The sequence below is a fragment of the Dermacentor andersoni genome, chromosome 5 (assembly GCF_023375885.2).
Source record: "Dermacentor andersoni chromosome 5, qqDerAnde1_hic_scaffold, whole genome shotgun sequence".
NCBI classification, from domain to species: Eukaryota; Metazoa; Arthropoda; class Arachnida; order Ixodida; family Ixodidae; genus Dermacentor; species Dermacentor andersoni.
Window position 1 is genome coordinate 121,761,491 of NC_092818.1, and position 17,296 is coordinate 121,778,786.

The 17,296-nt window shown below is 44.7% G+C and overlaps 1 protein-coding gene across 3 annotated transcripts in view; it reads left to right on the top strand.

Annotated features, from left to right (window-relative positions):
* Positions 1-17,296, top strand: part of Med (Smad/Smad4 homolog Medea) — a 58,810-nt gene that overhangs the window by 2,879 nt on the left and 38,635 nt on the right. For all 3 annotated transcript variants that reach the window (XM_050178474.3, XM_050178472.3, XM_050178473.3), the window contains exons 4-5: positions 949-1,128; positions 7,371-7,640. In XM_050178474.3, coding sequence (XP_050034431.1) covers positions 949-1,128; positions 7,371-7,640 — 450 coding nt within the window. The remainder of the gene's footprint in view (positions 1-948; positions 1,129-7,370; positions 7,641-17,296) is intronic.

Here is a 17,296-nt window from a genome sequence, read left to right on the forward strand (position 1 = left end):
CGTGGTTTTGGCATATAAAACCCCCAAGTTGTCTTTCTCTCTCTTGTGTGTGCATCTTCGAAGGCTGGGTTCCGTCATTTGTTTGTGAAACCCATAATTTAAACCTATTGTGCTGTCTTATCACAGTTTTCAGTACAGGTCTACATGTCACCACATAGTATTTAAAAGAAGCATTTTCTTAAGAATCTTTTCTTGAGTGTTTTTCGTGTAACTGCTGAGGTATTGGGCACTGCAGATAGTAAGCTTTTGGCTTCATTCAGAGAGAGAGAGAGAAAAAAAAGTTGGTTCCTTAAAAGTCTACAGTTGGTCCATGTTAAAGGATCAACAAGTTCTGTCCATTTTGACGTTCTGCTTGCTCTTTTCTCTCTGATTTCTTTATGCTCATATTTGCATAATTTTGTCAACTACTGCTTGCAAAAGGTAAGTTTATTTGTCTGCAGTGTTAACTTCTGCCACAGTACAATTTGAAACCAGTAGATTGGTATGAAGTAATCAACAGAACTAAGTTCTGTCTACATCATTTTATGCAGGCTTCAATGATCATGATCACTGTAGCGGCCATGTGCATAGTGTTTACAATGACTTTTCGTTACACATGGTGTTCAGTGTTCACAGTGTCCAGCTAATACCTAATGACAGACCTTGTGGAATGGCAGCTACTGCCTTCCAGTGTATATCCCTTGCAAGACCTTGTACATGTATAGCTTGAAGCATATTTTGGCTGGCTGTTCGACAGCAGTATTACATATGAAAGGTGCATGAAAATTACTGTGATAGGTCCGTAGTAGCCTTGGGTACAGTGTTTCCATATTTCATTAATATCAGTTTACAATGTCCCATGAAATTCTACAGTGTTCCATCTACTGAGATATCTAATGTAAATAACTGATTGATGATGCATGGTTACTGTGCTCTATTTTGTCTCCTCTATCCTTTAATTTCTTGCAGATGTATTTGGTGGTGGCGATGGCCATTATGTCAAAAACGAATATGGAGACCTGGATTGTGGCCCCAGTGGCATGCAGCATGTACCACAGACCATCCAGCATCATCCCTCACAGACGTCATCACAGGCGTCATCGACAGATCCCTATGGGCGGCCGATGCTGCTGTCTCCTTCAAGTACAGGTGAGAACTAAGCAAAGACTTCTGTGCTCCTCTTCTACTGCAGCTCTGGTATCATAAAGTCTGTTCTCATCCGCTGTATTAATCATATTCCTAACTCATTCCAGATGTCAGATTGATTTACACACTACATATTTGAGTAGAGCCTACACACCCATTTGAAAACATCTCAGAGTGTCTTAGTTTGGGACAAAAGACAGCTACTTTGCCCTGCCCAAAGGACAGCAGCTATGTTAATTCCGGTTTAAACCTGCACATAGGCATCAAAGAGGGTGGTGCCAAATTCTAAAACATTGCATGGCACAGGGAGCAAATGACAACACTGAGTGGTGTAGCAACAAGCTGCCAAATGATGTGGGGACACGCGAGTGGCAATCAGCCAGGCTTACCACTGTGTTCAAGGCCCTTTGGCATTCCAAAGAATTCAAACGCAAGTGTTGTTTATGCAAGAGGTGTCTGTGTTTTTTGAGAAAAAGTGGTGCATCACACAAGTTTCCGAGCCGTGCAGATGCTCTGATTGTCCAGTCTATAGCCGGTTTATGAGTTCTTATCTTAAAAATCACTTAGGTGCTTTATTAAAGAGCAGTAAATGTCTCTGTCAGTGCCAGATTGTAAATACGAGGTACAGACCTGTAATATTAAGAATTCCTTACTGAACTAATGAATACGTTGTTGGGCTAACAGGAAGATAAAGACTTCAAAAAACAAGTAAGAAACGACCTATTGTTTCTTGCTTGTCTTCTGAAGTCTTTATTTTCCTGTTAGCCCAACAATGTATTCATTAGATCTCAACCAACTCGCCCAGCAACAAGTTCTACTCAACTTGTTTACTGAAGATGTGAACTGTTTATTAAAAACAAAAGCTTTGTTTTGTATGGACACTGTAAACAGTCCCCTTGCTTTAGCTTGAGTGAGGATGATCTACATCACAGGCAAACTGAAATTTTCGTGGGGTTTATTCATGAAACAGTTGTGTAATAATAAAATCTAAGGATCGCTTGGTGGGATACTTTATTCTAGAGGTGTGTGAATATTTGAACATCTTGAATAACGAATTGAATAGTCACTACAGTCAAACCCACTTATAAGGATACCTGTTATATCAGTTATATAACAGTGAGAAGCTGCTGCACCATTATGGGTGCCTGGAGCACTCATGACGACTGAGGAAGCATGGAAGTGGCACGTAGCCGGCAGTCAAGTCGAAAGCGTCAAACCAGTGCCTTTGTTCATACTATAGAGAAAGCTAAGTGCAACAGGGACAGAGATACCCGTGACCCATGAGCGGTGTCTGCTCTTCCATAAACTACCGATACTCCCTGCAAGTGCCGCCGTTCTGAGGGTGCCGCCGCGAATGGAACAGCAGCGATTCCATCAACTATCGACCCCCCCCCCCCCCTTGAGTGTTTCACGCACTGTAAAACTCTAAAGAATGTTGAAAAACCCTTCCGAAAAGCGAACAAACGCGCGGAATAGCAAAAAGCTACGGGTAACGCTATAGAGCAAACATAAACTTTTAATTAAGTTGTAGCTCCCGTTGGTCTCGCTTTTTTGGCGGTGCTATGTTTTGGTTTCGATTGTAAGTCGACCCCCTCCGCTTCAGATTTTCAGATTTTAAAATATGGGTCGACTTACAATCGTGTAAATATGGTATATTTTTTTGTCTCCAATACTGTATTTGTGCTTTTAGTGAACAGTGCTTCATGACACTCAATGTAATCGCAAAAACTTGCTAACATTGTTAAATACTTCAGTGTGAACGTGATCTTATAGTAATGGTGAACATCACTATTTGAAAACTATTTTAAATATTTTCGCTATTCGATTCAATTCACTTTTGATGCTATTCGATTTGGTATCAAAAATGATTAGCACACCCCTAACTGATTCTACAAGCTGGTACATTGCTGTGTGAGTAGGTTCACATACAGTAGAGCCTCGTCAATATGTCCCAGTTACTGAAATTTTTGGGCAATTTGCTCGATAACACTGGCCTTGTTTAGTTCTCATAGGGTCAGTGTATTAGCTTCACAATTGTTTGGTTTTGATTCCTGGTTGTTATGTCTATAAACTATGATGATGCTTACATTTTTTTCCCTCATAAAGTACCAGGAATGTTCAAGGCATCGACGGCACTATCTAGCATGCTGAAGGAGTGCAGGAACTTGAGGAAGCTCTGGCATTAAAGGGTCCCAGAAACACTTTTTGTACATAGTAAGAAAACATTGCCGATCTGTCATAAATGGTGTGAACATGGGTGCCAAATATCACTGCACTGCTTGCAGCAGGGAATTTACAACCTACTGTCAGACACAGCAAAAAAATCGCTTGCTCTTGTTTCCGCAATCTCGTTATGCAGCATCATCAAAAGCAGCTCGACCAACCAATGCCATTGGCTGATTTTGTGATCACGAGAGCATTTGCAGTAATACATAAATAAATGCTAACGGGGAAACCATGTGTGTAGCGTTAAAATGTATTTCACACCTGCATTTGAACACTCTTGACCAGAAATATCCATTCACAACCGTAATCACTCAAATTGCATTCCGGCCACTCTACATTCTGCACAATCACACCATTTAAAATCACATTTCTGCGGGCGTAATACACGAACCGAGGATGTGAAGTTTCGGTTTCAGTCTACCATAGTGGCAAAATGGCAGTCGTAAAGGGTTAGAGAATGTGCGAACAACAGAAATTGCGTTCACGGCAATGGTATTCATGTCGCAATTTGCACAGATGGAGTGCGAAAATTTTAAGAAACCATTATTTGGCATTCGAAATATTGGTTGCTGTTTTACATTGACTTTATAGGGCAGCTCTAATAATCGAGCTTGTGCATTGCTCAGTGATGCCGATTGTAAAGCCACTGAATGCATTTTTCCCTTTATTCTTTTCTTAAATGTCAAGAGTTTCTTTCTTCTCGTCAAGTTATGTGGAATACCGTTAAACATGCAATGACCAACAAAGTAACTTCGCATTTATTTTGTGATACTCTTCTAAGCCAACTGAATGCCGCCAAGAAGTAATAAGATAACTGAGGGCATAACGCGAACGGCATACGGCGTTGATGGGTGTTGTTCATGGTTGTCACAATCAGTATTTCTTGTTGATCTGCACAAAAACGTCTAAGCAGCTGACTTTATAAGCTTAGCTAATCGACAAGATGTGAATGAAAAAGTTGGGGAGGATGTCGAAACATGAGTGATAACTGGATTTAAAGCAACCTAGGATTTGCAGTATCCAATATCCTTATCCAATAAGTGAGGCAGTCAACGTCAGCTAATTGAACTTAAATATTAGTTGCTTGTGCATAAGGAAAAAAATAAAGAGAACTCTTGACTACCATTAACAAAAATATGCAGATCCCATGCACTATGGGAATCGATGTAAATGAAGCTTTGTATGCTGTTTGCTTTGATTCACAATAATTAGTGCCAATGTTGGCGGCGAATCTGTAATTTCTTCAGCGTTTAGTCCAATACAAGAGTGGTGAGTTGATGTTAACTGTTACCTTGCGTGCACCACTGCTGTTTCTGTAGTTCGCAGAACACACAGCGAAATGTGACATTGTGTTTGCTTGAGGCATTGTTGTGTGACATTGTTCATAATTTCTAAGAGCATTATCACTGCCTCACATAGCACATGACATCGTGGCAGAAGTGCTAAACTTTAATTGAAATATGGGGCTCTGTGTAATTCAATTAATTATTGTATAATTGTATGTATACATTGTATATATACATTCGCAGTCTGAACCAGGTTTTGTTGCGTTGCAAAGGCGCTCTTGTTCCATGCGACGCTTCTTTTGGGCCTAGGTGTCCTCGACCCTGAGTATGCGTTTCGTAGCCATTTAGCTGCCACGTGTTTACATGCTCCTTGTGCATACGTGACCAGCACACTGTAGAGATGCCAGCTCCAAGTGCTCTTTTCAGGCTATGGGTGATTGCAATTGCACTGTCACAGCCCGGCACATGACCTCCATATCCCAGCACCTGCATTCTTGTCGCATAAAAAAAGCAAACACAGCATGTGCCATAGGCACAAACTACGCATCCCAGCCTGCGGCGGTGCCGCCTGGGATGCGCGGAGGCGAGTGCCACCTGGTGTTATTGCAAGAAGCCCAGTGGCACGCAACGGCAATACCATCGCAGCAGAGCCCGGAAAGTCGGGAGAAGAGGCAAAGAAAGCTTCACTTTAAAAGCCAATTAACATACAATTGGTGCTGTTTGCATAAATCCCTTGGTTATTTCTTTGGCCGCATTTAGTTGGAATGTCTGTTATGTAACTTAATAATGGTTTCCAAGGAATGTATATATAGGTTTCCTTTGCCAGGTGTATGACATTTTTTCCTGTAGTGAACTTTCCTCCACCTTGTGGGCTTCTGAAGAACTGATTTGCCATAACCTATTGGTGCTCTGCAAAGTCAAATATAACACATATTTGCTTGATTTGTCTGTATTTCACTCACGCTCATCCTTACCTAGCATGCTCCAAACCTGCTCCAATGTGCCAAATTTGCCGCTCCCAGAGCTGCTCCAGAACTCCCTTGGCTGCTTCCGTCCCTTACATAGCGACACTCAACTTTCTGCTGGGGCTTTGCCCGCTTGGCTTCGTTGTGTAGCTTCCAGCATACTAGAGGGATGAAAAGAGAGAGAAAGCTGGCCATTGGTGTGCCAACTGCACTTATAGTTAGACGATTGAGAAAATATTTGCTGCATGAGATTCGTGACCTGTCTCCTTTTCTTTAGTGAGGCCATTCTATGATTAGTTAAAGTGTTTAAGGGCCCTTTTAATAGAAGCCCATGTCACTTATTGTGAACACGTTTTGCGATAATGACATCAAGACATTGTAGCCACTGATTGTCGCCGAGCTCAGCACGGCTGACAAAATCGAATGTAAAAAAGAGGCAGACAAAGATGTAAGTGGTTGACCCACACCCCCATTTGTCAATGTTCTTACGGCCTTCGATACCCTCTGCAGTTCTTCCATACACACGGTTCCACAGAAACTGAAAAAGGGCCATGAGTGCTCAAAGAGAGGCCATAATTATTAAATAAATTCAACTCAAATGCCAAATGAAGATCGCAGCCTTCGTTTACTGTGATTCACTGCCACAACCACTAAAAAAAAATTTTAATGTTCAGTCTAACCACCAGGCAGCGATAGCAAGCTTTATTTACCAAGTTTTTAATAGTTTGTTGGCTTTCTAAAAACTTTAGATAAAGTTTTGTATGAGAAGCTTCTTTCTACTGCTGCTGCATGCATAATGGGATGCGATGCTTTCCCAGATCATATAATATTTTTCTATGGCCTCCTAAGGAACACCAGTGGGGTTCTACTGTAATTAAGAAGTCCGGTAAATTGGGCTATGAAAAATCACTCAGCGACTGCATTTGTATTCTCTTGAAATCTGTTTTGCCCTAACCTTACACACTTGGAAAATTATTGGTGTCAATACAACAATCGCAAACAAACTTTGAAAATTAAGTATTCTACTATAAAATTGTTAAAATTCGCAGTTAAGTATTCTGCCACACAAAGACCTCAACCATAGATTTCGGTTAGCCTCTACCTGTATCTACCAAGGCAGCAATTATGCAATGATTCTACACCAGACTTCATTCATTTTTACGCTTTGTTGTTGGTTTCAACTCCACACCACGTCCATTATCACCAGGCTCAGCCGGTTGTGAGCAGCGGGTAACAAGAAATTAGTAGACCTGCTGTGGCGGCTTAGCAGCTATGGTGTTGTGCTGCTAAGCACGAGGTCGGGGGATCAAATCCCAGCCACGGCGGTTGTGTTTTGATGGGGAAAAATGCAAAAATGCACATGTCCGGTGCATTGGGGGCACGTTAAAGATCCTCAGGTAATCAAAGTAATCCGGAGTCCCCAGATACTACGGTGTGCCTCATAATTAGATAGCAGTTTTGGCACGTAAAAACCCAGAATCTAATTTTTAATTTTAGGAAAGTAGTAGAACAAGGGGAAAGGAATCGTCACTGTACGTATACCAGTCCATACAAGAAGCTCATTGTTGCTATTTGGCCTTGTTTATGTGACAGCAGAAAGCGTAGTGTGCTGAGGACAAAGCTAAACAAAACATGCAAACTGATGCACAGGGCAAATTTTTTCTTGCCGCGCATTGGGAGAACAAGCAGTGTCAGTATTCCTTGCATTTCTGAGAACTTAATGTCTGAGAAAATGTTTGTTCCATTTTCTTTATTTGCCCTTTTGCAGGGCCTGGAGCCGCATCTCCAAATGGCAGCCTCACAAGTCAGTCAAGCCAGTCGGCCATCAATCCAGCTGCGGCTGTGCCACAAGCTTCCCCTTCTGCCGTGCTTCCTCAACAGCCAGTCCCGGGGGTAGTGGCAACTGCGCCTTCCCAGCAGCAGCCACCACCACAGGCTGGAACTGCCAACCCCGTCACGCAGCCGCCGTCCAGTTCAGCACAAGGGAGCACAGCCCAGCAAGGATATTTTGCATCTGTCTTGGACAGCCCATCTTTGAGTAAGCACAACATTTCATTTCTTGTGTGATGTGTTTTGGTAACCACTCAGCTGCACATATGTTTTGTCATGCCAGATACCACTTTTAGTGTGATATCAATTATATGGCTGCTCGATATCAATTATACGGGTGCTTGAGGCGCATTCTCACTTTGGTGGCACTGCCGCTGTCCTGTCCTGCTTTCGACAATGCCTGTGCGGGTCGCGTGCGAAGGGTTAGAAAGTTTCCAGAGGTGCGGACTGCACTTGTCTGCAAAAACAACAAAACGAAGTTGGCGCACGGTCAATGCTTCGCTCAGTCGGCTCGGTGGCAAAGCCAGGACATTGCTGTGCCTTTTGCTGCTGGCATGAGCATTGTATACACGTACACCATAAGCACACTATGTGTTCTTGTTGAGTTGCTGTGTTTGTGCACTGGTCGAAGTGGAATGGACAGTAAATGTGAAGCTGTCATTATCTAAAAGAGTCAAACCTTGTTATAATGAAGTCGTACTTGTCATAAATGTAATTACTGTAGGCTCTCGATAATTCAAACTCGAGGGGACCCCAGGATTTGGTTTGAATTACCACATAAGTATGACTCGGGGCAACGTACCAACTTGTATTGTAATGAAACATTCACATATATTCAATAACATAACAATCACACACATTTAAATACTATGAACATTTTGGAAAAAAAAAATCACGATTGGATGATTGCTTTGTTGCTGCATGAGTCTTCAAAACAAAATTTTCTATGCTAGCAAGAGCAGCCAGTTCTTTGCAAAAGTTTTCCACAGTGGTGAAGGATTTGCAAGCATGGTGTCATGCACGTGCAAGAAAACATGAACACACCTCACTCAATGACCGCGGAAACTCGCTGTCAAGACGCTGGAATGAGAAAGTGCACCAGCAGCAGCAAGTGAATTGACCTTTGTGCTGTGTCTCGCATCAGCGCGAACTGAGCCACGAAAACACAGCATGGGGCTGTCCCCGTTTCGGATGGCTTTCATGATACAGGGGCCTTGGCGGGCGGGCACGGCTACCTGCCAGCCGGAGTAGACCCCTCCCCCCCCTTCCTACCCTCCCCACGAAGCCTTGTGCACAATGGAAGACTGTGCGCTTCCTCCCTGCTTCCTTCCCACTTCCTTCACTTGCGCGCGTGAGATTGTGCTGCGATCACCGGCTCACCTTCGCACGTTTTCACTCATACATAGAGCATATGGCGCGCTCAGGCTCCTCGGTGGTCTGGATTTTTTTTTCTCTCTCTTTCTCTCTGTCAACATGCAATTTTGTTTGGCTCACGCACTTTGGCCGCTTTGGCATACGCGCACACTGAGAAAAGAAGAGATAGCTGAGGGTAATATGTGTCATTTTTGTGCATGCCACGCCTCCCATCTCTTTTTTTCTTTCTTCCTTAATCCACTTGTGATTGTTGGTGCGCGCGGTCTGGCTAATTTGTCCGCTTTGACATGTGTAGGCAGAGAATCATCTTTATTTGCAACTGTTAGTAATATATAAGAACGTATATGTTCAGCTAAAAGCTACAAAGGCAGCTGATATTTTCCAGCGCGGACAAGCAAAAAGTTTGAATAAAGCGGTTTTAAAATACATTAAAAACACAGCTGGCCAAACAAAACATGGAATTTGTTTGAGCTTATTGAACGTTACATTTATCAGGGTTTAAGTTATTGCGAGTCTAACTGTAAATCTTTGTTTGTTAGGTCGAGGTTTTAATATTTCAGCAGTAAAAATAATTTAACACTTTACCGGAGCATTAGCACCTCGTTAGTCAGCAATTATAGACAAATTACTGCAAGAAGGTTGCATCATCATTGCATGATTACGAGTGCCTGCATGTGCGGTGCAGATCGCGCTGAGAGAAATGCATTAGCATGGCTAATAGCATCCGAGATTTGCATGTGGCACTTCACGCAATGCTGTAAATGTTGGACGCTATGGTTGAACACGCTCAGTGTGTGTAGCCGTCTTCAGATGGTGCCTACAAATTCAAATCAAAAGTCTAAAAGAATACAGAGATTCGTCCTTCCTGAGAGAAAAAAAAAGTCGCAGTTCTGCTTGAAAGGCGAACCATTGATGGCGATAGCAAAGTAATATATTAGACGACTATATGAAGTAAAGTTCATAGTTTTATCAGCTGTATATACCGTATTTACACGATTGTAAGTCGACCCCTTTTTTTAAATTTGACAGTCTGAAGTTGGGGGGTCGACTTACAATCGAAACCGAAACATGGCCCCGCCAAAAAAAAAGCAATACCAACGGGAGCTACAACGTAGTTACAATTTTATGTTTGCTCTATGGCCCTACCCGTATCTTTTCGTTATTCCGCGTGTTTATTCGCTTTTCGGAAGGGTTTTTCAACATTTTTGAGAGTCTTACAGTCCTCCGTGCTTACAGTGCATGCAACACTCATGGGGGGTGTCGATAGTTGACGGAAGCGCCGCTGTTCCAATTTGCGGCGGCACCCTCAGAACGGCGGCGCTTGCGGGGAGTACCGGAAGTTCATGGAAGAGCAGACACCGCTCGCGGGTTTCTCTTTCTCTCTTTAAAGCACGACCGGCTTTATTACTAGTCGGTCGTGGTTTAAAAGCATTGGTATTAGTTTGACGTATTCCACTTGACTGCCGCCTACGTGCTACTTCTATGCTTCCCCAGTCGTCATGAGTGCTCCTGGCCCACTAATCGTTCGGCACTTGTTCACAGCAGCGTTCAAGAGGGCTGCCATCCTTTACGCCGAAGAAACAAATCATTGCGCAGCGGGCCGCAATTTCGATGTTTCTAAACGGGTGGTGCGAGAGTGGCGACTGCAGCGAAGCGAAATGTGTGACGGCAAGTGAGAAATTTCCCACGTGCCGAAGTCTGGACGCTTTCCGGAGCTGTAGGCTAAGCTTGCGGCGTACGTCGCTGAAATGCGTGATCGGTCCCTGCCAGTGAAGTGCAACGTGGTCATGAAACAAGCCCGGACCTTCGCCTTAATTGTAAGGTTCTGCTCCGCCGTGAGTACAATGAGTGGCTGGCGGCAGAAGACTGCGAAATTACGCCAACCGGACCTGTCAAAAGAGCCTCCCTGACGGCTGCGTGTGGCTGGGTGCATTTGGCGTGGGCTGCTGTTCTGCAAGATGTCCTGGTGCGGTCGTTTGCCAAATTTGAAATTTCGCTGGACCACGACGCGCTGTGGGACCGCAGCAACGATGACGATGGCAGCACTAGTGAAGACGAGTAGTCCAGTGACCATGTCAGCTACTAATAAATTTTCGTTATCGAATGCGCCCTCGGGTATGCTCTCTGATTTTTTTTTTTTTTCCGGTCAAGCGATATGGGGGGGTCGACTTACATTCGAGTCGACTTACAATCGTGTAAATACGGTACAGTCGCCGACCGTTTATTCGGACCTCACGGGGACTGCGGATATGTCCGAATAAACGGGTGTCCGAAAAAGCATATTAAGGGGGGAAAAAAATCCTTTATTTCCACGCACTTATTCAGGCTCGGTGGTAGGCTTGCAGAAACCGTTGCATGCTCAGATAAGCCTGAATCTCTGAGCGGGTCGCACGGTCACTATAGGCGGCTGAAAGCACAGTCACTTCTTGTACACGCTCCACATGCGATGGCAGCGTAGCACATGGGGCGTCATCTTCTGACTCGGAGTCATTGTCCAGTGGTGCAGCAGAAACCTGACGAATGATCTTGCCGTCGTTGAGTTCTGTGTATGTCAGTACAGCAGTGTCAGCACCTGTGAAACTGTCAAATGAGACAGTGTCCGTAATCGCAATGCAACCAATGCGCAGGTCTCGGCAGAACATTTTCGGCGTCAGTAGGGAGCACATCGGAAGGTGACAAATCCTAGGCCTCCCGGCACCCGCTTGCCAGCATTCCCCCGCGCAGTCAGCGCAGGCACTTTCGGTGTCATTATACAGTTGACGCGATGTTTTCGCATGCTGTGTTGGATCACCGCAACCTCGACACAGCACACAAAGCAAACACTACCACGGCGTCACGCCGACACCAGTCATACAAACGAAAAACGTGGCCTACTCTCAGCGTCGTGCACAAAGAAGGAAACGAATCAGCTGCTGGATTGTCTTGACGCTGCTGGATTGTCTTGACATGGCTTACTAAGCTGAGACTGGAACTGCTGTAGCCACTCTATCGAACCAGGCAGACACGACGATGAGCGAGGATTTGCAGTAGCGCCACTTCGTGGGGCAGCAAGGAGCTTCGTTCAAAACAAAAATGGTGTTCAGTAAGTCGAAATATGCACCGATCAGAGTCGGTGCATGGTGCTCTCGATCGAGTTGGCTCAAGGAGTGTCCGAAAAATCTTGACGAGAGGTTGCAAGGTGCCCGAACTTTCGGCAGTTGTTATACATTATGGTCTATGGGGAGAATGGCGGTGCCGTGAAGCAGACCGAATAATCGAGCATGTCCGAATTTTCGGAATCCGAAAAATCAGTAGGCAACTGTAATTGCAGTAAACATTCGCTTACTGATTAAGTTAACAAGCATGGTCTCGTGTGTACAGACAAACATGAACAATCTCGCTCAATGACCACGAACACTCGCTGTCACACTGCTGGCGTAGTGAAGAGCGCCGGCAACAGGGAGCAAACGCTTCGTGCTGCCTCTAGTATAGGGTGAAAAGCATAGGGGGAAAACATTCAAACATTACTGGTTTTAACAATAGCCTGGTGTAATAATGAGCAGCTCTCATACCATGAATGTATATGCATGTTCCATGGTAAAATAATTTACTACAATGTTCCCCACTACAGTGTGAATATTCAGATTTAGAGTATGGGTCCAATTTATGGTAACCTAGAAGATTCTGAGAAAATAAACAAACCAATTCAAGAAAAAAACTAGTAAACACATTTTTTCAATAATAATAATAATGCTTTATTTGTTGTATTTGTTGCGATTTGACATAAAATACGCGGAGAACATGATAAGCAAGATGCAGTCATGCATATTAATGCATCATACAAAACCTCAGTGGGGGTAAAAATGCACTTATAAAGTGTTGACATGTGACGATCAGTAACAAAGCAGAGTAAATAAATCAAAGCTGTAAGGCGAGCAAATGTTTTTCCACTGAACTATCAAATCTATCTAATGAGGAGCTGTCACTACAGTTGAACCTCGCTACAACGAAACTGACGGGGCGCGCGAAAAATTTCGTTAAAGCGAAATTTCGTTGAGGCGAAAACAGCCCAAAAACACTGTCAGGTTGGACCACATAGTCCCAAAACATCATTTATTTCCAAAGAAGTCGGTCAGCTTCTTCTGCTTCTTTTTTTTTGCCACGAGTGCAGTGGCGCGGCTTTCGCACTCGGTGAACAGTTGCATCGCGACGTCGTCATCGTGAGCACCGAAAAATCTGCGGATCACATCAAAAGCATCCATCACTTTTATTGCAGGTGGTGGCGCTAAGTCCTCCGCGTCGCTGTCATCATCCGATGATGCGTCGTTGTGGCGAACGCCCTCAATTATAGCTTCGTCACTCAGCTCCTCGTGAGCTAGCACTTCACTGTCAACAGCGATGTAGTCGCCGATGTGAACATCGGCCGGCACATCTCCGGAGTCCTGAAGGGCTGCCCATGCCGCATTGGCCTCTGTGGAGGGTGGAGCAATTGTACTGCAGCCTTCCTCGTCCGACGTGGAGTTCGCTGCCAGTTGAGCATCGGAGTGAAAGCCGGCGTGCACAAAACAGTTGTAGATGATACTGCGACTGGTTGCCGTCCACGCTGCTGAGACCATCTGTACAGCCATGTACAAATCCACTTCGATTGCCCGACCGGTGTCGATGTTTAACACCAGCCGCTGAATCAGTCGCTGTCGATAAGCGCTTTTAACGCTATTGATGATACCTTGATCCAGCGGCTGGATTAAAGCCGTGCAATTCGGCGGGAAGAATCTTACTTCCACGCTTTGAAGCTGAACGTCTTCAACGTTATGCGCTGAGCAATTGTCGATGAGCAAACAAACCTTACGTTTCTTTGCCGTCATGTCACGGTCGAAAGCGGTTAGCCACTCTTTGAAAACGGCCCGTGTCATCCAAGACTTCTTATTGGCAACATATTTGACGGGCAGGCTCTTGCCACCTTTGAAGCACCGCGGCTTCGCACTTTTGCCTATCACCAGTGGGCAGCGCTTGTCAGACCCGTCCATGTTGCAGCACAGGAGCACAGTCACACGCTTTTTGCTATGCTTCCCTCCGCTGCATGGCTGGCCCTTCATGTGAAGCGTCTTGGAGGGGAGGAGCTCGAAGAAAAGTCCCGTTTCATCGGCATTGTATATGTCTGATGTGGCATATTTCTCCATTAATTCCGGCACAGTAGCTGATGCCCAAGCAGATGCAGCGTCGGCGTCTGATGAGGCCGACTCCCCACACAGCACTTTAGCGACGATTTCATGCCTGGCCTTAAAACGGGTCAGCCACCCTGAGCTGGCTTTGAAATCATTGATGCCCAGCATACAGGCATAGCCAAGTGCCTTTTGCTGCAACATGTTTCCGCTGACCGGCATCTTCTTTGCGCGCACGTCGAGGAACCACGTGTACAGAGCCTTCTCAAGGTCCTCATGAGCCGCTTGCGTCAGCTTTTTCCGCTTCGCGGATGTCCCCGAAGAAAGAGCTTGCGCTATCGCGTCTTTCGACTTCAAGATCGTTGACAGCGTGCTCTGTGAGATGCCGAAGTCCGCTGCAACATCTCCCTTTTTCCTGCCACTGGATGCCGCGCTGATAATCCGTGCCTTCTCTTCAAGCGAGAGGAACTTCCGCTTTCTAGATGAAGTCGCCATGCTCGCATTCATTACAGCGCACTAGCAGCACAAGCACGAGTGAAAAAAACTAGGGCAAACGCGCTGCTGTTGCCAGGCTGCTGCGTCCTTTGGCAACGGATTGGTTGCGGCTCTGAATTGGATTGGAAGAAAACGGGAGCTTGCCCCCGCGCCTTGTCGCAAGGCAGCCAGCCCGATAGTCATCAACACCAAGCTATGGCGGTGATCATGTGCGTTTCAGTGAGTGGATTAGTTTGGTCCAGCGAATGTTTAGCGAAACAAAGCAGCGTGGGCCTATGGAAGTACATAGATGGGCGGCGATATGCTTGTTTTATTGTAAGATATATTTTTAAATCGAGCTTCGCATAGCAAAAATTTCGTTGAAGCGGAAACGCGCCCCAAAAATGGTTCGTTGTGATGAGAAATTTGTTCCATTACTTTGTATAGCGAGCTGACGGGGAATTGGAAATATTTCGTTGAAGCGAAAATTTCGTTGAAGCGACGTTCGTTGTAGCGGGGTTCGACTGTAGTGGATTCGCTCAGATTATTCCAGTCTCTTATCGCTAAAGTAATGAATGAATTCTTAAAGCACTTGCTACAGAAAGAATGCTCATTGAGTGTTTGTGTGTGTTTGTGTCGCGTTCACTGTGTTTCAGTTCTGGAGATGTATCTAGAGGTATCAATGTTAAACTGGTTGTGTAGAAGCTAGAAGAAAGGGGATTAAACAAGGGGCCCGATTTTTATTAATCATAAGAAGCCGACAAACATTGACACCAAGGACAACATAGGGGAAATTATTTGTACTTATTAAACAGACTAAAGAAATTATAAGTTAATGGAAATGAAAGTGGATGAAAAAACAACTTGCCACAGGTGGGGAACGATCCCACGTCCTCGCATTACGTGTGCGATGCTCTACAGAAGCGGGTACATAAGCTTAGAATTGGCTAGTACTGCTCGGTTTTGTACTTTTCAGACTCTGGCGATGTTAAGTAGTTTGGTGGGCAAGTGTTAGTTTATGTTTATTTATTTATTTATTTATTTATTTATAACTATGCCACAGGTTCCAATAGGAACATTGAGTGATGGGGGAGGAAGTACAACAAAATTACATAAAGCATAAACAGGAACAAACGCTACTTTACAAGAAGTCTACGAATTTTCACAGATTGGTTCATGGTTAGTGATGGAGACAAGGCTATCAGGAAGATCATTCCAGAGTGCAATTGCTTGTGACAATCGTGAGGAATTAATAACTTTGGTTCTACCAAGCATTCACTTAGGCTGAAATCAAGTTGAAGACACCTAGAAGTACATAGTGGAGTTACAAGAGGCAGTTGGTGTTGTGTTATGCCCTGAATGTATGTGTGTCAGACATAACAGTGTGATTGTTCTACAGTTACATAATGCTTGAAGGGATAAGTTTGCTTTAATTTGAGTGACACTAGAGTTTATTGTATATACAGTTGACTCTCGTTACAACAGATCCTGATAATCCGACAAAAAACGTCCATTTTATCGAAAGTCTGTAATATCCGAAACGCCTTACTTCCGAAAATTTCATCATGATGTCTAATAACTTTATTGCAAAGAGTGAGTGACGAACTTCCAGCCTAAAAAACCAACAAGAAATCGCAGTTTCGCCCAAATGGCAAAGCATAGATTGCGATAGCAAATTAAGCAAGGTAAGTGCAGCAGCAGCAGCGAGCAAATTGTCCTTCATGCTCTCTCGCTTCAACGCAAACTAAACAACGAGAGCACAGCGGGTACGAAGCTGCCGGCACTGAGTGCACTTTGTCCAGATCGCAGATCACTTTGAAGAAGAGGCCCGAGCGGACACGCACTTTGTTCACATCGCAGATTGCTTTCAAGATACGGCACATGTCCACCCTGCTTTCCTTCCTCCTCCCTTGCACGCAACATATTGAGCTATAGTGAACTAGAAGGGGGTAGTGGGATAAGGGAGAGCCCGCGGGTGTGGCATCTCACGTCGACGCCGCCAGATGGCGCCACTAGAACATGGGCTGTACGGAACGCGAAACTCTGAGCATTTTCAACGTAGAGAAAGCCGTGTGCGCTTGGTGTCGCGCCGAAAAAAGAAAGCGCGCAGCTCCGTAGCATGTTTTCTGAAAACTTCCTCTGAAATAAGACAAGGCGCAGAGAAAGGTGGAAAGGCGGACGTTCTTCAAGCTTGCGTGAAAATAAAGTCGACCCAACGAGTGCAGACTAACGGCCGCACGACGATGCGACTGATTTCTAAACTATAAAAGCTCGCGAACACCGTCGAAGAGGTAAATATGTGAATGGGTAAATTGCTTAATTCATTTGCCATTAACAATTTTTATACAGGTCAGTGCCCAATCGCATTCACAAGTTCAAGTGAGCCAAACAATTGCGGCGCGTGTACTAACACATTCGGAACAGAGGCCAGATATGATGAGGTTTTATTCCTTTAAGTGCGATTTTGTTTACGAAAGCATATATCCACTGAAAGCTAGGGAGCTAATCCTATGGTGATGCCACTATTATGCAGTCGTAGTGGTTACCAGGGATAGCGAAATTTCGTAACACAGCAAAATAAAGAGAACTCGTGGTGGCCAAATTGTTTTTGGCCACCACGAGTTCTCTTTATTTTGCTTCATCGGTACAAAAGATGGGCAGCTACTCCTTTCTCAAAGTGCATGGTTGCTACGAAAGAGGCACTATGAGGAACGGCTTATCTTCGCGTGCAATTTATTTTTACGCCGTTCCTGTCGCGATTGGTTGATCCCTTTTACATAGAAGTGCAGCCTGGTCAGCATATAGAACTTGGTCAACTTTGTTGTGAGCGCATCTGAGTGCTGGCTGCAGCCTAAGGCATAGCCGAAGTTCTCCT